This window comes from Mandrillus leucophaeus, unplaced genomic scaffold (assembly GCF_000951045.1).
Source record: "Mandrillus leucophaeus isolate KB7577 unplaced genomic scaffold, Mleu.le_1.0 Scaffold491, whole genome shotgun sequence".
NCBI lineage: Eukaryota > Metazoa > Chordata > Mammalia > Primates > Cercopithecidae > Mandrillus > Mandrillus leucophaeus.
Window position 1 is genome coordinate 993,375 of NW_012105265.1, and position 23,321 is coordinate 1,016,695.

Genomic DNA, 23,321 nt, shown 5'->3' on the forward strand with positions numbered 1-23,321 from the left:
GAGTTCCTGATGGATGAATTCCATGCCTCCCACTGGGGCTAGAAGCCAATCCCAGGCTGTAACTGATCTAAGACTTTCTGGGATCCCTGTGAGAAAGGGCACAGTGGCAGATGTGAGGTCGGAAAACAGGGCCAATTAGAGGGGAGGGGATGGTGGGAAGAAACACAGGCAGCAGCGAAGTTGAGAAGCCAGGTTCCCTTAGTCTTGTGAGATCTAGCAGCCAGGGTTCCCTGGGAGAAGGGTCCTTGTGGACCCGTACCTGCCAGGATTGGAAGTGTGGTCCTCTCACCAAACTGCTCACCATATGCTGACAGGGAAGCTGGATCAGCCAGCAAGGACCAACTGCAAAAATGAATATTTGGGGAAAACGTGTGTGTTTCCTACAAGCTGTATGTGAGATGCTCCTGCTGTTTCCAATCCCCTCTGGCTACAGAAGCAAAGCCCACAGTGAGGGTGTCTGAATGCTTGAGCTTTTATCCCAGGGAGAAACATCCTGGCTGCTCTGGTTCCTCATCTCCTCTCCCTAGTGGTCTCTGAACAGAACAGTTCAGTACGTTATGATAATGCTCAGAACGTGGAGGGAATTGCAAACATTAAAAAAGCTTTGCAATGAGCCTGAGATTTCTTTTTGTTCCAAACTCTTGTCCTAATGGTTTCACAAGATATACTGACTTATAAAATGTTTGGAAGCTAGGCAAAACCAAATACTATCTGCTTTGGTAGACACTAATTACCCCTTACAAACACACATCTTCCCAGCTTTACTTATGTCACATGTTATCATGTGTGCAAATAACAAATCAAGCCTCTTCTGGTGGGGGTTACAGCTGCAGAGAATGCTTATGTAACATTTGGGGCCTGCCAGGTAACAGGGAAATGTGTAAGACAAAGCAATGTTCTGACTGCATAGCTTTTTAAAGACTAACTTTTAACATGCAAGAGAGATTCAGTTTAGTCATGAAGAAAAGTGATTTCATGGCAAGCCTTGATTCTGGGTCTTTGGAGAGCATGGAACAGCCACTGCCAGATCACCAGCCTGTTCAGTGAGACCTTTGTTTCAATTTCACAAACAAGGTTACTAATTAAGATCTTAATAGTGAAATTCAATACCTCTTTGTGTCCTGGCGAGAAAAACAGTCAAGGAAGCAGGAATTCTTCGCTTCACCAAAACTTGGAGTCTGTATCAATTCTCTTCAAGGAATCAAAGCAAGGATACCGAGGAATTTCAGTTCCAAGATTGCTTTGCTAGCCACGACCAAAGCTTCCCTAGGATTATCCACATGAATCATCCTTTGTTGCTCAGACATTAGGGTGGTATTGGAACTCAGAATAAATTAATACTAAATTCTAAATTAATTAGAATAAATTAGTTCCTTCCAGGAACTAAAATACGGATATGATGACACTTCAAACATTAATATTTTGAGCCAGATACCTACTCACACATCACCCTTGCAGGGAGGAAGACCTCCAGTGGTCACAGGGCTATACATGGAGACCATTCACTCCCCTTCCTCTTGTATCTGCTTCCTAAGATTTATTGTCACAAACAGACTCTGACTTGAACACATCAGTGGACAGGCAATTTAAGGAACGAAAAATAGAGACCAAAACATTTGGGTCATCCCTGGTCAATCCCAGAAAGAAACATACTTCCTGTTAGCTTAGGAAGACCATGTCTGGCTTATGTTTAGGCCCATACTGCCTGGAAAGAATCTGGGCAAAGCTTCTTTCACTTTGGTGAGTTCTACAGTAAATCTCTAGAGTGACAGCATTGCCTCCCTCTAGTTAGAAAGTGGATTTGAGGGTGTGATGGCAGATAAGATAGCCCAAAAGGATGTATGCTAGTGTTGCCTGCTGCAGGCAAGGACCAGGAAGCACTGGTGCAGCTCATTGAAGAGCCATTATCTATTCTTGGAGGGATACTGACATGAGGACCTGAACTCTAGTACGGGAGCAAAGAAGTTTACATGATGAGATTGAATGCTGGTCTTTACCAGTCCCCAGGACAACTTCAAGAAATGACTAATTTATCTTGTGTGCTTGTAGTAACTTACTTTAGAATTGAATTGGCTTTAGAATTGAAAGAATTCTTTGCAGATATTAGCATGGAAGAGGAACTAATAATCTGATTTCCTGGGCTATCCTGTAACCCATATCCTGTAACCCCTACTCAGAAAAGGCTTGATTTGTTATTTGCACACATAAACATTCTTAAATGTTTTTAAGGTCTTTGATGCTTTTAGTTGGGACATACAGGTTTAGTAGAGACTTCCAAATGAAGGTTCTATTACGAGTTGTTGTTTATCCTTCACTGGATGGCCCAGGTTTTCAGCTACAGCCTTACACATCAGCAAGTTATTTGAAGCAATCAATCCATCTAAGCTTGGAGTATCTTGCAGCTGAGTCTTGGGAGCCTTCCAAATGTTAGACAAATCCATACTTTTTTATTTATTTTTTTATTTATTGAGACAGTTTCGCTGTGTCATCCAGGTTGGATTGCAGTGGTACAATCTCGGATCACTGCAACCTCCACCTCCTGGGTTCAAGCCACGGAGGCTTGAACAAGGAGGAACTGATTGAACACAGAGGCTCAATCAAGTCATGATCCTCATGCCTTAGCCTTCTGAGTAGCTGAGACTACAGGTGCGTGCCACCACACTCAGCTAACTTTTTGTATTTTTAGTAGAGACAGGGTTTTGCTGTCTCTACTAAAAGACAGCAAACAATGTTGGCCAGGCTGGTCTCAAACTCCTGGCCTCAAGTAATCCGCCCACCTTTGCCTCCCAGTGCTGGGATTACATGTATGAGCCACCATCCTGGGCCCACACAATCTTTATTTGGGCATCATGGAGATCAAATAGAGAGTACTGAGAACTAGCTGCTCTTTTGTTTTCTACTCAAAGAGCCACGTAACACAGCTCCCTGCTTGGGGCTAACTGGCTCTTCTAATGTCTGTGCATGTTTATCCTGTTTCATTTGTTGGTAGTTCAGTACTTGTATTATAAATATATAAATACTTATTTACATTTATATGTGTTTTCTCCATTTTCTCCATTTCAGGCTCTCTCCTTATGCTGTCATTTCCTTTCTTTCTGAAGCATATAGTTTAGTAATTCCTTTGTTATTGATCTGTTTTTTATCAATGTTTTTTTTACTCTCATTTTTGAAAAAATGGTTAGACTAGTTCCCCAGTTCTAGGTTGACAGTTACTGCTTCTAAAAATATTACTTACCTGGGCTATTATCAAAAAATCAGCTTGTTTGTCATTTCTTTGTAGGTAAACTGTCTTTTCTGATTGCTTTTCACGTCTTTGTCACTGATATTCTGCAGTTTCATTATTTGTCTAGGTGTCAATGTCTTTTTTGTTTGCTTAGATTATGTTATACCTCTTGAATCATGGATTCTTTTATCAGTTTTAAAAATGTCTCAACCATTCCTCTTCAAATCTGACTTCTCTGTTTTCTCTATTCTCTCTTTCTGGGACTTCACTTTGATGTGTATTTGAGCTTGACATTCTATCCGTCATATCTCTTAATTTACATCTATTTTCCATTTTCTCATTTCTCTGTGCTACATTCTGAATAATTTCTTAAGATATATCTTCCAGTTCATTCTATGTTCAGCTGCATCATAATGAGTAGTGCAATTTGGTTCTTTCAAATCAACTTGGTCATTCTTAACAGTCTCTTGTTGCTTGCTCATAACTATGATTCCACACTTTAAACATTCAATATAGGGCTTACTGATATTATTGTCTGACAGTTCCAGCATCTTCAGTCATTAGCAGTCTACATCTGCTATTTCTTCTGTTGACTCTCATTCCTTGTACCTCCTTGTGTGTTTAGCGATCTTTGGGAGTTCACTGTTTCATCTTAATCTGTAGGAATCCAGGGCCTAAAATGAATATAATTTCCTCAGAGAGCTTTTAGACTTGCTTCAGGCAGGAGCCAGAAGTTGGGGTCTGCTGACTTTGTGCTACTTCAGCCTCTTTCAAAGGTCCTACTTCAATGGGGGAATCCCAGTGTCAGCCCCTATTCCAGGGTGGTCCTCAGAAATTTCTCCTACCTTTCAGAAGTCCAGAAATCCATCCTGTTCAGGGTCTAGTTGTGATGCAGTGGCGAAGTTCAAAAGAGCACCTGGTCTGTCAAATAGCTGGAAGAAGACATCCTCTGCTGTTATTTTTTATCATATTAACAGAGAGAAGGCATGGCGTTAAGGAAGTTTAGACATTAATGTTTAAAACTACCCAGATTTTCCCAAGCAATATGAAGAAAAAAGCAAAGCAAGAAACAGAAAACACACACACACATACACACACACACAGAGAGAGAGAGAGAGAGAGACAGAAAAACCGGAAAGAGAGGCTATGGCTCCTGCAGTTCTCTTGCCTGTTGACCTCTACGCTGTGGCTCAGGGTCATCCTATGCAGCTATCTAATCCAGCTTCTCTGCTTTCCAGACACTCATCCAAGAGGAAAGATGGCCAGTATCTTTTCTAAGTTGCTAACTGGCCGCAATGCTTCTCTGCTGTTTGCTACCATGGGCACCAGTGCCCTGACCACCGGGTACCTGCTGAACCGGCAGAAAGTGTGTGCCGAGATCCGGGAGCAGCCCAGGTTATTCCCTCCAAGGTAAGGGCTCCTGACTTTAAAATAACTTCAGGCTGGGCGCGGTGGCTCATGCATGTAATCCTAGCACTTTGGGAGGCTGGATCAAGAGGTCAAGAGATTGAGACCATCCTGGCCAACATGGTGAAACCCCGTCTCTACTAAAAATACAAAAAAATTAGCTGGGCGTAGTGGCGCACGCCTGTAGTCCCAGCTACTCAGGAGCCTGAGGCAGGAGAAGCGTTTGAACCTGGGAGGCGGAGGTTGTAGTGAGCCGAGATAGCACCACTGCACTCCAACCTGGCGACAGAGCAAGATTCTGTCTCAAACAAAACAAACACAAACAAAAACAAACAGAAAAGCTTCAAAGACCAGCAAGAAATATGCCTTCCCCTGTTGGAAACTGTTAGCAAGGGTCCTTTTTGCTTTTGAGGAAGACTAAGTAAAACGGAAAATCATTTTGAGGCTCGTTAAACCAGTAACCTGTGGTGTATACAAAGAAGTGTAGCATCATCATTCTTGCTTAGAGCTTGCAGTCCAGTTGAATAGTAATAATGGGGATAGTTAACATTTGTGGAGCACTTTCATGTATGACCAGCACTTTACATGGAGTATCTTATTCATCTTAGGATCCTTTGGTGATGAAATAAAGTCCTAGAAAAATTAAACAGTGCCCAAGTTCACATAGCTAGTGCAGCCAAATGCAAATCCAGGCCCCCCAGTTCCAGACCCATGCCTCTCTCACTGCTCCACCTCCTTCTGGAAAAAAGGGATATCGTAGTACTGACTGTAAGTGTCAGCTCTAAAGGACATTGCAGATGGAAAGTGGAGGAGTGGCATGAGAGGGATGAAAATAGACGTGTTTTCTCAGCCCTTGGAACCCTGCCATGCATGAGATACTGTGCGCTGAGCAGAGTTTGAGTGGCATGCAGAATTCCACATTGGCAGGTATGGATGAGAGACGGGGAAAACCACTGAGGTGTCTCTTAGAGACATTTACTGTCTCTTATGGAAATCAGGATCTCTGAGGGAATCGCCAGCAACCACCATGTACCTGGGGAATTCCTGAGGTGACATGACCCGTGTTTAAGGCTGTGGTGGTCCTGAATCTCCTAGTCCTCAATCAGTACACACCCCAGGATGAGACAGCACCCAATTTGATTTCTGTTATTCCAGAAGATATTTACTGAACACTGGTTTCAATAGCCAGGGACTGTTCTCAAAAAGGCAAGTCCTTGCTCTTGGGGAACTTGCTCATTTTTTGAAACCTGGTGTCTTCATGTATGACTCCTGGGCAGTTCTAGCCAAGTATCCCTGTGCCTGCTGGCTGAAGGGAGCCTAGTGGAAGGATAGGCAAACACCAAGTCCTTCCATTGGCCCCTTTCCTCAGGGGCTGCTGGCTGACAGCTTGCCCTCCTCCCCACACAGCGCAGACTACCCAGACCTGCGCAAGCACAACAACTGCATGGCTGAGTGCCTCACCCCTGCCATCTATGCCAAGCTTCGCAACAAGGTGACGCCGAACGGCTACACCCTGGACCAGTGCATCCAGACTGGAGTGGACAACCCTGGCCACCCCTTCATAAAGACTGTGGGCATGGTGGCTGGTGACGAGGAGTCCTATGAGGTAAAACTATTGGCTGCTGGTTCCAGGGTGGGAGGGATACTCTGGATATGACTGAATTGCACAGTCCTGGGGTCCTTTTCTTCTTTATGGGGCCAACTTTCTACCTTCTCAGGAAGGGCTCCCATAAAGGGAAGCCAACTCCAGCAGAACCATCTGGAATGCTTTCAGAAACAATGAGGTCTATAGCTTCCCAGGGACAAGGCTTCCCTTGCTGCTGTGCTAAGATCCCTCCCTGTGGAGGAATGAATTGCATGACAGAACTCTGAGCTTGTCGAGGGGATGAGTTGGTACAGAAACAATAATATCAAATGGTGTGTATTCACCAGTAAGACATTAGGAGCTGATGTGTTTGTGGCTGAGCTTTATTGGGTGGGGGTCGGGAGGAGGGTTCAGTGTACCTTTAGGAACATGAGGAATTCTCTTATTACTTCTATTATATGAGGAATTCTCTTCTTATTACTTCTATTATTGAATTCTCTCCTATTACTGATTAGACAATCACTGTAGCCCAGACTACTGAATTCACCAAGTCTCTTGGATAAATCCCATGACCTTGGCATCCTCATCCTCAATGCTGAAGCACAGGGTGGTCGGCTGGAACAGTGCTCAGCCACCATGCATCCCCTCCACAGAGCAGCCTCTTGGCTGAGGCAAATGCCTGCAGCCCTCCTCCTTCAGATCCACCCTTTTGGGTTCTTCTGTTTGGGTTCTTCTGTTGCAGGGAGCTGAAGACAGTTCCCTAGAAAGGCAGCCATAGAGAAGAGAGGGAGCCATCTTGAATAAACACGACTGGTGGCTCATTTACGTACAGCAGTGCACAACCCTGGGTCTAGTTTGGGTCCCAAAATGGACCCAAAGCCCTCCCCACTTCCCACAGCTCCCAAAGTCTGCAGGGTGCTTTGTTACAACTTCTTTTAACATTTTTTTTTTAAACGTAAAGGATATGCCTGAGGTTTTGTTTATAGAATAGATTTTGTACGAGATGGTTTGGGCTGGGGAAGGTCCGCATGGGGTGAGAGGTCCCTGCTTTGCCCGAACTGCTGCTATGTACTTTTCTTCTGGCATAGCCAGGTTTTCAACAGATTTCATATGTAGCTTAATCTTTAGAATCTGACTTTCCCTTAAGCATAAAACTGTGTAGCCTCTGATCAGGTAGCTTCTTGTAACCCACAAAGGCAAACATGTCTAGGAAACTCCTTAAATTCCTAACCATAAGAATTTTCTTGCTCAGTCTGATGGCAGTGATTTTGGTAGAATCACTCAGGGGGAGGCTAAGATAACAGAACTCACCAGCTCCACCCTGTCTCAAGGGGCAAGATGCCTCCAAAAGGCTTTCTCTCTTGTTATTATTATTATTAACCAATCCATTCTCACATTCATTTCCTACATGATAGTCCTGAGAATTTCAGAGGAGGGCATCAACTTTGGCTTTTAAGATAGAAGGGGCAAGTGAATGGAAAGGTCTTTGAATAGTAGGTGAACCAATTAAAGAGGAAACGCCCATCTTCCCTCCTGCAGGTGTTTGCTGACCTTTTTGACCCCGTCATCAAACTAAGACACAATGGCTACGACCCCAGAGTGATGAAGCACACAACGGATCTGGACGCATCCAAGGTAAGCTCCAGCCTCCCTCTCCCTCCCACGAAGCTGGCACTCCAGAGCCCAAGGGGAAGAGCCCTGGAGAGAGGGGTTCCCCGGAAACCCTGAGTTTCTGAGTCAGATACCCCTGGAAAGCACTGACTGCCCTGGCACAGCCTTCCCCCTGGAGGGTCACAGAGAAGGTTAGGAAGGTCCCAAAGTCTTTGTTTTTTTAAATAAATACAACCAGGGAAGGGTTGGTCATTGGGAACTTTAAACCTTTCCTAAAGCTACTCCCTTTTTCATCCCAAACCACCCAGTGACGTTCAAGGACCCCAGACCACACCATTTAAAACAGCTTTCCTCTTTACTAGTCGAAGGCCCCTGCCCCAAGACTTCCGGAAGGTATCCAACTTATGGATTGTGCAGTCGTGCACAGTGCCTGAGGGTCCCCAAGGAAACTGCGGATCAGCCGATTAGAACCCACTGTGGCTGTGGCAGGACCGTGGTCTGAGGCTGGCCGCAGTGACCCCACACTCTGCTTGGCAGATCACCCAAGGGCAGTTCGATGAGCATTATGTGCTGTCTTCTCGGGTGCGCACCGGCCGCAGCATCCGTGGGCTGAGCCTGCCGCCCGCCTGCACCCGGGCGGAGCGGAGGGAGGTGGAGAACGTGGCCATCACCGCCCTGGAGGGCCTCAAGGGGGACCTGGCTGGCCGCTACTACAAGCTGTCCGAGATGACGGAGCAGGATCAGCAGCGGCTCATCGATGTGAGTAGCAGATGGGGCTCCCTGGAGAGGAACTGGACCAAGGGCTCTGACCTGCACAGGAAGTCCTCTCCTGGTGCTCTGCTCAAACCCTTACCCTGGCCCGGAGCTTGCAGGGCTCCACCCCTGGGCTCAGCCCAAGAGCACCTACTTGTTCAGTATAAGGAAGAAAGATGAGGCCATACATTGTACTCGTCAAACACTGAAATATTCTATGGATAAAATCTGCATAGGAAACTCCAATATGGAGATGGTGCCTACGGATAGGAGGGTGGAGATGAATGGAGGATCTCCTAGCTTGTTGATAAATGGGAACAGTTAGGTGTGGAAGTCCTGTCTGTGCCCAGAAGATGGTTTCCATTATCACAGCCAAAGAAAATTCTGGAAGCCAGGAAAATCTAGAAAGGAAATTCCAGGTGGGAGGCCTGCCCTGACTCTTGTGGAGTTAGCCTCTGCATTTCCTGGTGGGGTTGATTCCTGTTGCTTCCACCACGTCCACCACAGCTTCCCTCTGGCACCAGGGTGCACAAAACTCAAGTCCCTTACTTATCTTCGTCTTAGCAGAGCTAAAACAAGATAGCATTTTCAAAAGTAACTTTTAACTCTTAAAAAAAAGCAGAAGCAAAATTTTATTTCAAAAGACGCAAATGCTAAGAAATATGCCTCATTTCCAAACCAGAGAGGCCAACTATATGGCCTATGGGCCTTAGTCTCCTCGTCTCTGTGGCCACCAGGCCAACTATTTTCCTGCCCAGTTACAGAACAAGCCCCCCTCTACCTCAAGTAGCCACTCTGGTTTCCTGCTTAAGGGACATGGTGCTCCCTGGGCAGTGGCAGGTCACAGTCCTCTCCTGGCTGAAGTCTCTGATCTCTCCCACTTAGAGACTATAGGACTCCTCTCCCCACATCCACTTGGTTTCCTACCTCAGTGTAATCATATTTGAATATATCTCACTGTAGAGTACATGTGTAGCTATGCAAGAAATAGTATACACATTGCAAAAAAAAAGTTAGTCTTGACTTTGATTTTGATATGTGGAGTAGTATACTGCAGTGGTTAAAGGCACAGGCTTGGGAGTCACAGAAGTCTAGATTTGAATCTATACTCTGCTACTTCCTACAACCATCCTATTGGACAGGTTGTTTGATCTCTGTGAATCTGTTTTCTTCATTTATAAAATAGAAAAATTACACTTATTTCATAGAGTTGTGAAGATTAAAGGAAATAAAAGCCTGTAATCTAGAGCCTGGCACAGTCAGCATTAATGGTAACTATTTTTATTTATTGATCATTATTGTACATCTCTAATACTTTTTAATGAAATAAATAATAATAATGCTAGAAACAGAGAATGACCACTGTGTAGAACAGCCTTTTCAGGATAGTATCCCTCATTCATTGCTCACTCAGCCACTGCATAGGGTTGGCATTGGTAGTGTATACCCACTCCACAATGATGTAATGAGTTCCATATGGACTAACCCAGTGTTTTCCAACATGAGCTGCACACTACAATCACCTGAAGAGTTTTTAAAAAGTCCTGATGCCCAGGCCAGTCTCTAACAGCTAGGTCAGAATCTCTGGGGGATGGGAAGTAGGCATTGTTTGAAGCTACCAGGTGATTCTAGTGGGCAGCCAAAGCTAGGAACCACTGCTAAGAGACAGCAGCCATGATAAGTGAGTTGGAACTTGTTTACCTGACACTTGCAGTCCTGTTTAATCTCATCAGTCTCTCTTCTCTGCTTTATCCCTTTTGGCCTACAGGACCACTTTCTGTTTGATAAGCCAGTGTCCCCTTTATTAACATGTGCTGGGATGGCCCGTGACTGGCCAGATGCCAGGGGAATCTGGTATGGATGCAGCATTTTCGCATTTGCAATATCTGCAGAGAATCTCTTTGAGACCACCTGCTTATCCTAACCTGGAGTTTCTGTGTACTGCAGCTGACAGCATGCCCAGATGAGCTAAACGAAAAAACGAAAAAGACTACTTGGAAATTGTGTGTGTGTGTGTATCTAAGTATTGTGATGTTTCTAAGATGTGTGAAATATGACCTGGTTTGCATGAATTATGCATGAGAAAAAAGGCTGGCTTTTAAGAAAAAATTTACTTCATATTATTTGACCTCACAGATAATCTGTTTCATAACATTAAAAGAGCAAAACATAAAAAATATTGAGGATTTAAGAAAAACCCTAAAAGAACTGATATCTAGTGCACACACGTTTTATGTTGGCCAACAGTCCTCAGCCCACTTTGCCTCCTGCACCCTGACATGCTATATATGAGTGTACCTGAAGGAGCAGAAATAAAAGTGTTCATATGCAGCTGCTCTGTAGGGATGGACAGGCAGGATCTATGGAGCAAACCTGTGAAATGCTGCATACCTTAAACATCTTGGGTGGAAGGTAACCCCTATCTCCTTTTTAAAGCACAAGATTTTGGTTGAATCGTTTAGGAGACAAAACATTCTTGTGTCAAAGCCAAATGTTATGCAGTTGAATTTCCGTCATCCTAGTCAGAGGACCTAGGGGAAATTATATTCTTGTTTGGTAAAAACATGACATCTTTAAGGGTGAGAGTTGGTCTTAATCTTCCTTCTGTCAAAGTAACATTATTTTGTCATACTTGTTCAGGCACAGTTAAGAGATTAGGGCCATCTAGGAAATGAGGAAGGTGAAATGAAGCAATCAAGCTAGGGAGGTAATGGGAGTTTTCATATGTTGAAACAAATGCAATTAACACTCAGTGCCATATTTCTCTCTTCATTAGGCATAATTATGATAAGACATTTCTCATCTGGATAAATGAGGAGGATCACACCAGGGTAATCTCAATGGAAAAAGGAGGCAATATGAAACGAGTATTTGAGCGATTCTGTCGTGGACTAAAAGAAGTAAGAGGTTATCTGAGATTTCCGGATATTTATTAAAATAAAATTACCATATTGTTTGTTCTTGAACAAAGACACTATGGGAACTTCCAAGAAGCTAATTTTTTTTTCTAGAAATCAAGGCTTTTTAATTAAGTTTTTAAAGTTTTTTGAGATGGAATTTCCCTCATCACCCAGGTTGGAGTACAGTGGCATGATCTCGGCTCACTGCACTGCCACCTCCTGGGTTCAAGTGAAAGTGAATATCCCGCCTCAGCCTCCAAAGTAGCTGGGCAAAGTAGCTGGGATTACAGGTCGTCACCACCATGCCTGGCTAATTTTTGTATTTTTAGTAGAGAGGGGAGGTTTCACCATGTTGGTCAGGCTAGCCTTGAACTCCTGACCTCAGGTGATCCGCCTGCCTTAGCCTCCCAAAGTGCTGGGATTACAGGCATGAGCCACTGCGCCCAGTCTCAAGGCATTTTTTGGAGTGGAACTTCCAAGGTAGTGCTTCAGAAAATAGGTGCCTTTCTCTTGTTATTAGAAAGCGATTATGCTTACCTCCCCATTCCACTGTGGTTTAGGGAAGTCTGTGGATCATTACTTGTTTTTTGATTTATTTAATATTGCTCTGGGGTATTCTAAGCATAGAGATGATAGAGAATGTAGCCTGACCATAGACTTACCTGCTGAGAATTCCTATATTCTCCTACTCTCTTGGCATGAAAAATACCACCAACTAATATTCATTGAGTGCTCAGTATGTGCCAGGTACTCTGTTGACTACTTTACATCAGGGGTCCTCAACCCCCAGGCCACGGACCTGGTACCGGTCTGTGGTCTGTTAGGAACTGGGCCGCAGAGCAGGAGGTGAGTAGTGGGCGAGCCAGTATTACTACCTGAGCTCTGCCTCCTGTCAGATCAGCAGAGGCATGAGATTCTCATAGAAGCACAAACCCTATTGTGAACTGTGCATGAGAGGGGTCTAGGTTGCAGGCTCCTTATGAGAAGCTAATGCCTGATGATCTGAGGTGGAACAACAGTTTCATCCCAAAACATTCCCTCCCTATGATCCATGGAAAAACTGTCTTCCAAGACACCAGTCCCTGATGCCAAAATGGTTGGGGACCACTGCTTTACATGGTTCATTTAACTAAATTGGGCCATTTTAATAGTCTGGTAGGGGAGGTATTATTTTCTCTTAAAGGAGTACTATAAATTTACCTTAATTTCATTCATGCCAGGGGAGGGTATACATCTCTCCCCCATTGGTGCTAGGGATGTGCTGAATGAATGGATGTTGGAAAATGCTATCATTTGTTCGCTGTGGTTCTACTTGTAGGTAGAACGGTTAATCCAAGAACGAGGCTGGGAGTTCATGTGGAATGAGCGCCTAGGATACATTTTGACCTGTCCTTCGAACCTTGGAACAGGACTACGAGCTGGTGTCCACGTTAGGATCCCAAAGCTCAGCAAGGTACTGTTATGTGCCCAATGGCCCTGATGGGCCAGGATCAGTTCAGATGTGACTGTGGAGGGAGAAAATATCACTGCCCACTCCTTAACCCTTACTTTCTCTACCTACAATATAAAAATAAGAAAAAATTAAGTTTGCCTCAAAAGACATTTGTATTAGTTAGAATAAAAGTTAAGGGTCTGTAAGAAAAAGATGGTAGCTTCAAGAATAAGGCCTTTACATTTTTCCTCATGTAACAAATTGGGATAGGTAGTCTCTGCTCTCTCTGGTTCTTTCTATCTCCTTTCTCTGTCTCTTCCAGTTCAAGCAGTTCTCAAACATAAGCATGCACGAGATCACCTGAAGGACTTGGTAAAATACAAGTTGCTAGGCCCCACCTGCAGAATTTGCATTTCTAACAAGTTTCCAGGTGATGCTGGGGTTGTTGGTCAAGGGTCTACACTTGGAGGAATGCTGTCTTAGAGCGCTGTTCTTAGAGACCTACAAAGAGACTTAGACTCCCACACAGTAACAGTGGGAGACTTTAACACCCCACTGTCAATATTAGATCAACAAGACAGAAAATTAACAAGGATATTCAGGACTTGGACTCAGCTCTGGACCAAGCAGACCTCATACACACACATCTATAGAACTCTCCACCCCAAATCAACAGAATATATACATTCTTCTCAGCATTACATCACACTTATTCTAAAATCGACCACATAATTGGAAGTAAAATACTACTCAGCAAATGCAAAAGAACAGATACCATAACAGTCTCTCAGACTACAGTGCAATCAAATTAGAACTCAAGATTAAGAAACTCACTCAAAACCGCACAGCTACATAGAAATTGAATAATCTGCTCCTGAATGACTACTGGGTAAATAACGAAATGAAGGCAGAATAAGTAAGTTCTTTGAAACCAATGAGAATAAAGACACAATGTACCAGAATCTCCGGGACACAGCTAAAGCAGTGCGTGGAGGGAGATTTATAGCACCAGAGCCTACAGGAGAAAGGAAAGATCTAAAATCGACACCCTAACATCACAATTAAAAGAGCTAGAGAAGTGAGAGCAACAAATTCAAAAGTGAGCAGAAGACAAGAAATAACTAAGATCAGAGCAGAACTGAAGGAGATAGAGACACGAAAAACCCTTCAAAAAAATCAATGAATCCAGGAGCTGGTTTTTTGAAAAGATTAATAAAATAGATAGGTCATGAGTCAGACTAATAAAGAAAAGAGAGAAGAATCAAATAGACACAATAAAGAGTGATAAAGGGGATATCACCACTGATCCTACAGAAATACTACCATCAGAGCATAGTATCAACACCTCTGCAAATAAACTAGAAAATCTAGAAGAAATGGATAAATTCCTGGACACATACACCCTTCCAAGACTAAACGAGGAAGAAGTCGAATCTCTGAATAGACCAATAACAAGTTCTGAAACTGAGGCAGTCATTAATAGCCTACCAACCAAAAGTCCAGGACCAGACGGATGCACAGCTGAATTCTACCAGAGGTACAAAGAGGAGCTGGTACCATTCCTTCTGAAACTATTCCAAACAAAAGAAAAAGAGGGACTCCTCCCTAACTCATTTTATGAGGTTAGCATTATCCTGATACCCAAACCTGGCGGAGACACAATAAAAGAAGAAAATTTCAGGGCAGTAACCCTGATAAACGTCGATGCGAAAATCCTCAATAAAATACTGGCAAACTGAATCCAGCAGCACATCAAAAAGCCTATCCACCACAATCAAGTAGGCTTCATCTCTAAGATGCAAGGCTGGTTCAATATACACAAATCAATAGCACTTACTTAAAAGTGTGAGAGAAAAAAACACTAGTAGGCAAAACTATAGAGACAGTAAAAGATCAGTGGTTGCAAGAGCTTGGGGGAAGGGAGGCAAAGAGGAAAGAGATGAATACATGGAGAATAAGGCGTTTTTTAAAAAAGGACAGTGAAACTATGATATATGTTACTGAAATAGTGGATATGTGACATTATGCATTTGTCAGAACTCATATTGCAAAGACAAGGAACAAGGCTAGAATCTCATAACCCAGAAGGATATGCTATTGACATGCAGTTTTGCTACATCCCCAAAGGTAAAAGAACATAGGGCCCTCTCAACCAATTTCAATGACGGTAAAAAAGCACCTGGATAATAACAGACCACTGGTTCAACATATGCAAATCAATAAACGTAATCCAGCATATAAACAGAACCAAAGACAAAAACCACATGATTATCTCAACAGATGCAGAAGAGGCCTTTGACAAAATTCCACAGCCCTTCATGCTAAAAACTCTCAATAAATTTGGTATTGATGGAACGTATCTCAAAAAAATAAGAGCTATTTATGACAGACCCACAGCCAATATCATACTGAATGGGCAAAAACTGGAAGCATTCCCTTTGAAAACTGGCACAAGACAGGGATGCCCTCTCTCACCACTCCTATTCAACACAGTGTTGGAAGTTCTGGCTAGGGCAATCAGGCAAGAGAAAGAAAGAAAGGGTATTCCGTTAGGAAAAGAGAAGTCAAATGGTCCCTGTTTGCAGATGACATGATTGTATATTTGGAAAACCCCACTGTCTCAGCCCAAAATCTCCTTAAGCTGATAAGCAACTTCAGCAAAGTCTCAGGATACAAAATCAATGTGCAAAAATCACAAGCATTCCTATACACCAATAGACAAACAGAGCCAAGTCATGAATGAACTCCCATTCATAATTGCTACAAAGAGAATAAAATACCTAGGAATACAACTTACAAGGGATGTGAAGGACCTCTTCAATGAGAACTACAAACCACTACTCAAAGAAATAAAAGAGGATACAAACAAATGGAAGACTATTACATGCTCATGGATAGGAAGAATCAATTATAGTGAAAATGGCCATACTGCCCAAAGTAATTTATAGATTCAATGCTATCTCCATCAAGCTACCATTGACTTTCTTCACAGAATTAGAAAAAACTACTTCAAATTTCATATGGAACCAAAAAGTAGCCCGTATAGTCAAGACAATCCTAAGCAAAAAGAACAAAGCTGGAGGCTTCATGCTGCCTGACTTCAAACTATACTACGAGGCTACAGTAACTAAAACAGCATGGTACTTCTACCAAAACAGAGATATAGACCAATGGAACAGAACAGAGGCCTCAGAAATAATACCACACATCTACAACTATCTGATCTTTGACAAACCTGACAAAAACAAGCAATGGGGAAATGATTCCCTATTTAATAAATGGTGTTGGGAGAACTGGCTAGCCATATGCAGGAAACTGAAACTGGATCCTTTCCTTACACCTTATACAAAAATTAACTCAAAATGGATTAAACATAAGACCTAAAAACCATAAAAATCCTAGAAAAAAACCTAGGCAATACCATTCAGGACACAGGCATGGGCAAAGACTTCATGACTAAAACACCAAAAGCAATGGTAACAAAAGCCAAAATAGACAAATGGGATCTAATTAAACTAAAGAGCTTCTGCACAGCAAAAGAAACTATCAGAGTGAACAGGCAACCTACAGAATGGGAGAAAAATTTTGCCATCCATCCGACAAAGGGCTAATATCCAGAATCTACAAGGAACTTAAATTTACAAGAAAAAAACAACCCCATCAAAAAGTAGGTGAAGGATATGACCAGACACTTCTCAAAAGACGACATTTATGTGGCCAACAAACATGAAAAAAAGCTCATCAGCACTGGTCATTAGATAAATGCAAATTAAAAGCACACTGAGATACCATCTCACACCAGTTAGAATGGCGATCATTAAAAAGTCAGGAAACAACAGATGCTGGAGAGGATGTGGAGAGATAGGAATGCTTTCACACTGTTGGTGGGAACGTAAATTAGTTCAACCATTGTGGAAGACAGTGTGGCGATTCCTGAAGGATCTAGAACTAGAAATACCATTTGACCCAGCAATCCCATTACTGGGTATAGATCCAAAGGATTATAAATCATTCTATTATAAAGACACATGCACACGTGTGTTTACTGATTCACTGTTCACAGTAGCAAAGACTTGGAACCAACCCAAATGCCCATCAATGGTAGACTGGATAAAGAAAATGTGGCACATATACACTATGGAATACTATGCAGCCATATAAAAGGATGAGTTCATGTCCTTTCCAGGGACATGGATGAAGCTGGAAACCATCATTCTCAGCAAACTAACACAAGAACAGAAAACCAAACACCATATGTTCTCAATCGTAAGTGGGAGTTGAACAATGAGAACACATGGACACAGGGAGGGGAACATCACACACTGGGGCCTGTCAGGGGTTGGGAGTTTGGGGAAGGGAAGGGATAGCATTAGGAGAAATACCTAATGTAGATGATGGATTGATGGGTGCAGCAAACCACCATGGCACGTGTATACCTATTTAACAAACCTGCACGTTCTACACATGTATCCCAGAACTTAAAGTATATAAACTGTTATCTCTCACTATACGTCTTTTGTCAGTAAATGCACTAATGATTGTGAATCGATTTTGCCTCTTACCACATTTAAGTATTATCCCTTTGTCCTAGGACCCACGCTTTTCTAAGATCCTGGAAAACCTCAGACTCCAGAAGCGTGGCACAGGTGGTGTGGACACTGCCGCAGTCGCAGATGTGTACGACATTTCCAACATAGATAGAATTGGTCGATCAGAGGTAACGTCTCTCTCACTTTTGTAACATGAATTAACAAAATCAGCCTAAGAGAATAGAGAAAAGCAAACAGCCTTACCGTTTTCACAAAATTCAAGACCTCCTCTTCGCCCATCAAGTCCTGAGTTATGTTAGCTTTTCATTCTGTAACATTATTCTTCCATGGGAAGTAACTGCATAAAGGTAAACATAATGTGAGCTGAGAATTTATAGGCAAGTATAGGAATTCACAGTGGGACTGTCACTGACCTGCCATAAGAGCTATTCCAACAATCCTCAGCGAGCAGGAGCTCTGTTATGCTAAAGGACTGCAGTTTTTTATTACTGCAAAGTCAGAACATCTATGCTATCCCTCTGAGGGTGGCAAAATAGTGGAATTTTCTCTTGATTCTGAATTTTCTTTAGTGAAGGCTACAAACAATCATCTTCACTTTGCTGTTCTTAGATACTCAATGGTTTCTAAACTTTTATTTCTTAGGCTAAAGATAGCAAATATGTTATGTGCTGGGGTTTAGATAAGTTTGTGCTCATAAAATTCTTAGGATTCTGTGATGAATATGTAGGATGAAAAGGATTCGTAGACTTTGTGTGGCCTGAAACAATGAATGAGGCAAAAAGATGACACGTAAGGAACATGCAGCTGAAAGCTAAGCAAATACTGATTGTGGTAAATTATACCAGCTTATCTGAATGTGGTCCCATTGGACATATTATGCCCATCATTAATTTAAAAGCCTCTTCTCATAACAAAACTCTTAATAATTCAGTGACTGGTTATTAAATCTGTGGATTATCAAAGTTCTCTCTTCCTTACCAGTTTGTGACTATTTTACTGCCTATTGATATCCCTATCCGTAGGTACATTGAGGAAAAGAAAAGGAAGAAACACTCAATTAGATCAGCCAGTGTGCTATCAGCTCTGCTAAAGTACCTGAGGGACAAGCAACTATAGTACCACAACTTCTGAAATTTACTGAATCATGTGTGGTGCAGTGAATAAAGAAAATCTGGGAGTCTAGCCCTGTTGATTCTAAGATTAACTAGATATTTATTACTGGAAAACAATGTAGTTAATGCTTTAAAAAATGTTAAGTCTAACTATACTAGGCACTCACTATAAAAGTGAGGAAAATGCCAAAAAATAATTTTAAAACACCATTTATTTAACCCAACAACCCTGATAACCATTGTGAACATTATTCTAAATGGCCCTTCATTCTTTTTAAAAACTACTCAAAAAACTTTAAAAATTGTTATAATACGTGTTTAGTATTATAACCAAATACTGGTTATAATTTTTTCCAATGTATTGTATCATGAGCATCTTCCCACAATATTAAGTAAGTATTCTTCAAAAACATGATTTTTAATCACAGTAAAGATAATCTATTATCTATTTAATGTTTTCCTGATTTTATATTTGACCATCTCTATAAATAATTCTAATCACGACTCTGGTTATTTAGTTAGGATATACTGCTAGGAAAGGAATTCCTGGGTTAAAACCAGGGTGCCCTATTTATGACCATGTTTTCTACCAGATTTATACCAAGATAGAGTCTACTGGCATTGAGTGAGAGACCTGTCTCACCATACTGTCACCAACACTGGAAGGGATCAAAGGGATAAGTAGAAAATACGTGTTTCAGTTAGTAGTGACTAACATTCTGATTTAACCCTCTCTTGGAGCCTGTTTCCTTACACATATAAACAGATAGGGAGGCAGCTGGAATATGTGATGCCTAAGAGCTAACATTCAACGATCCCTTCTATCCTTGCTGCTCATTCTTGAGTTCTATAATGTATGTCTGGAATTAACTAATTTCTCTCTTAATTTGGGTTTCCTTGGGGGCAGTGCAAGTCATTTGCTTAGGAGGTGATCCCATGGGGGAAAAAAAAATTAAGTAGATGTGCTCTGGTTTAAGGAAAACAAGTATTTGGAAACCAAACTTCTATACATAGTTTAAGAATAGGAATTTTAGAAAGTATATCTTAATTTGTAAAACTTCATTTCGTTAATAAGCTTGCCCAGCACAGCACAAACATGATTTAGTTGCTAAACATTTGACATTAATTTTTCAGGAAGACACTCACTGTATTAATGATGACATCTGAACTATATTAGCATACCCAGTGCTCAGATTGGTGGCAGGTCAGAATTCAGATCCAGGCCAAAGAACACCACAAAGGTGTCACTGTAGTCTTACTTTTAGACAAACTCTGATATTGTATAGACTGATAGGAAAAAAATGTTTGAGATGCAAATTAATGGTTTTCATATAGAAAAAAGCTTTCACATACAAAGTAGTATCCCCATCTTAACTATGGAAAGATTGAGAGAAACCCTTATATCTCTGCCTTCCGTCTCTGAGAAGGAAGAAATTGTTGTGAAGTCCATCTAAGTGGCAAGTTCTCATTTATCCCAGTGCTGTTCCTGTTAATCAATGCCCTGCAGATGTCTTCTATTCAAATTAATCATTCATCTTCTTCACTGTCAAAGGTTGAGCTTGTTCAGATAGTCATCGATGGAGTCAATTACCTGGTGGATTGTGAAAAGAAGTTGGAGAGAGGCCAAGATATTAAGGTGCCACCCCCTCTGCCTCAGTTTGGCAAAAAGTGAACTTTCCCTTTCCCAGTTTATAAATAATCTGTCTGCTGGTACGACAGACATAAAGAAATCTCTACTCTGAGAGTTTTTGTACACTTGGAAAAATGTAAAACTGTAGATCCTGCCTATCTTTACAATAAAACTCTCCTTAATATATTGTTGCTTTGTTTCTGATTTTTAAAAATAATACTAAGGGCAAACACATCCGATTACAAGTAGACAAGAAGCAAAATATTTTAAGACAATAAAACTAATATTTGTAAGTTTTGATTTAGCCACAACTTACACCTCTAAATAACCCTTTAGCTATCTAGATGTTAGTCAACCCTTTAGGAAATCTCTTATGGACCCCATTGGAAAGTAAGGAATTAATATAATAAGCAATTTTCTGGCAAATGGAGCAAGAGAAGACTTAACTTTTGAAAGTGTGGCAATAAAGACTATACAAATAGACGCTACTTATTTATTCAGAGTTTGCTGTCACAAGGGTGTCAACCATCATCACTTGCATTTGTCAGTGACTCAAAGGCAGGCAGAGACATGAGAAATCTTTATGGTGAAAGAAAGGGGAGGTTTCAGGTATGCTGATTGGGGTTGCAGGCATGGGGAAGTTGAAGACAGGCTATCTAGAAGCGGGGTATGCTATGTGATTATTTTGGGAAGCATATTTGGTTTTATCTGATTGGTCCTGAGTTGGAGGCAGGGGCAAAAATTAGAGAAGTCGGCAGTCATTGACCAAGTCCTGACCATCCTGTACTGACTGTTACAGAGGTTAGGGTTTGGCCTCCTAGAATGACTGCTTTAGAGGTTGTGGGTGAGAGTTCTGTTGTCCTGTGGTCTAGCCATTGTCTCTCTATATACTCAGTCTCTCAAAAACAATTCAAAATTTGATGTCTGAAATACTGAAAATGTTTTTAGTATAATCTGAAAGCAGAATTCTTCCTTCAGCATGCAGATTGTTACCTTGAATCTCGTTATTTTCCTTCTATCCTGTGATGTCTATAGCCTGAAGGAACACGATAGAGTAGGTGGGAGCAATTAATTGTGTAACAAGTTAGGAAACAGCTCCACACACAAAAGATAAATATTTTTTAATAGAAATGAGATCAAGTTATGCACCCTATAGTGAGTGACATCATCCTGTTTGCAGAAGTTGTGATAAGTTTTAATTTTGCTATAAGAAACAAGCACATTGGCGATATTACAATCAAAATAAGACCTTTTATAAGATGAGTCCATTGGAAGAGATAAAGGGACTTTTAATTATTAATTAAAATTCTAAATGAATACCATATCTTCCAGCCATGGGAGTCATATAGCATGCAAATAGTTCCTGTTTACTAAGGTCTAGTTCAATCAGTATTCATCAAGCACTCATATGAACAGAGCATGGTTCTGAGTCAGAGGCCTTTTAAAATTGGCTGCATTCCTTACATCAGAGGCAGATGCAATGAGAAAGTGTCGATGGGTGAAAAATCATTCTGGCTCTCTTCCTCAGAGGAAGAGAAACTGGGGTCTTCTCCTTGACTTCTGGGCTTCCACAGTAAGTCTGCTTATGGAGACTGAGCTACTCTCCCCTCACACCAAACATCATAAAAGAGCACGTCTGAATGTTCTGAAAGCAGCCAAAATAATTTTATTTCCCTTGAGACCAAGTCTCACTCTGTCACCCAGGCTGATGAAATGGCACAATCATGGCTCACAGCAGCCTCAAACTCCCAAGCTCAAGCAATCCACCTCAGCCTCCCACCTCAGCCTCCCGAGTAGCTGCGATGACAGGTGCACACCACCATGCCCAGCTAATTTTTTATTTTTTTTGTAGAGATAGGGTCTTACTATGTTGTCCAGGCTGGTCTTGGACTCTTGGACACAAGCAATCCTCCTGCCTTGGCCTCCCAAAGTGCTGGGATAACAGGCATGAGCCACTGTGCCCAGCCTAAAAGAGGTTGTTTTGAGGTCAAAAAATTTGCATGAGATTCAGGCTCATGACCAAAGGTAAATTATTTAACTCAATAGTCTTGATTTCATTTGTAGAATGGAGAGAATTCCCGCCTTACAAAGTTTTTATGATGATTAAATAAGGCAGTGACTTACTTTTTTTTTCCCTTTTACTGTAAAAGGAAAAAAATCATGTGAAAAAATATATTTCACATTAGAACCCAGTACACAAACAGGCAGGCTGCAGGCTCTGGAGACAGCCAGAAAACTGTGAGTGCCCGAGGTGTGAAAGTGTGAAAGGGGGATCATTTGCCCCGCCACACACATCTTCACTGGGGAACCTAAAGGTCCAGATCACAGAAGAATTTGACCTTGCCTGGGAGCTGAGACAAATTTAGAGAGCTGAGTCAAATACAGGGGTAGGGGAAGCAACAGGAAGGGCCCTGTGGGAACTCTCCATCCCCAGGGAAGTCATTTCTGACTCTGTCTCTCAGGTATCCTTGGGGAGGGCTGCCAGTGAAATTGGGGAAGGACCACAAGGAGAAGGAAATTTCCAGCTGAACTTTGTAACAATTTCCACCAAACACAAAGTCTCCTGCACAGAACCTGGGGAGCGGGCAAACCAGGAGTGCAGATACAAGCACAGAAGCTGTGGCAGGCAGGGAGGCATGAAATCTGAAAGCCCTGCTTGCTTCCTCAGTCGGGAGGCATGGAGCCTGGGGCAAGTTCTCAGCCCCACTCACCGGCTACCTGGAAATAAACTCAGTGCAGCTCAGGATGGGGCAACCCAGCCTCACGGGTTGCGTGGGAGCTGGTAACGCCTGTAACTGCCAGCATTCTCCCACTTCCCTGGCAACATGCACGACAAAGCAAAGGCAGCCATAATCCTTCTGGAAACCTAACTCCATTGGTCTGAGAACCACACCCCCACATCCCACAGCAGCTGCAGCAACCCCTACCCAAGGAGAGTCTGAGCTCAGACACACCTAACCTTGCCCCCACCTGATGGTCTTTCTCTATCTGTCCTGGTAGCCAAACACAAAGGACACAGTCTCTTGGGAGCTCTATGGCCCCGCCCACTGCCTGATTCTCCCTATACTACTGCAGCTGACGCTCTCTTGAAAGTGCCACCTCCTGGCTAGAGGCCAAC

At 42.3% G+C, this 23,321-nt stretch overlaps 1 protein-coding gene across 2 annotated transcripts in view; it reads left to right on the forward strand.

The window, feature by feature from the left end:
- CKMT2 (creatine kinase, mitochondrial 2 (sarcomeric)) overlaps positions 1–20,389 on the forward strand; it is a 33,625-nt gene extending 13,236 nt beyond the window's left edge. For both annotated transcript variants that reach the window (XM_011995563.1, XM_011995564.1), the window contains exons 2-10: positions 4,462–4,633; positions 6,038–6,236; positions 7,755–7,850; positions 8,364–8,585; positions 10,348–10,433; positions 11,356–11,479; positions 12,798–12,932; positions 17,503–17,628; positions 20,126–20,389. In XM_011995563.1, the coding sequence (XP_011850953.1) occupies positions 4,482–4,633; positions 6,038–6,236; positions 7,755–7,850; positions 8,364–8,585; positions 10,348–10,433; positions 11,356–11,479; positions 12,798–12,932; positions 17,503–17,628; positions 20,126–20,245 (1,260 nt within the window). In that variant the 5' untranslated portion in view covers positions 4,462–4,481 and the 3' untranslated portion in view covers positions 20,246–20,389. The remainder of the gene's footprint in view (positions 1–4,461; positions 4,634–6,037; positions 6,237–7,754; positions 7,851–8,363; positions 8,586–10,347; positions 10,434–11,355; positions 11,480–12,797; positions 12,933–17,502; positions 17,629–20,125) is intronic.
- Positions 20,390–23,321: the final 2,932 nt, after the last annotated feature.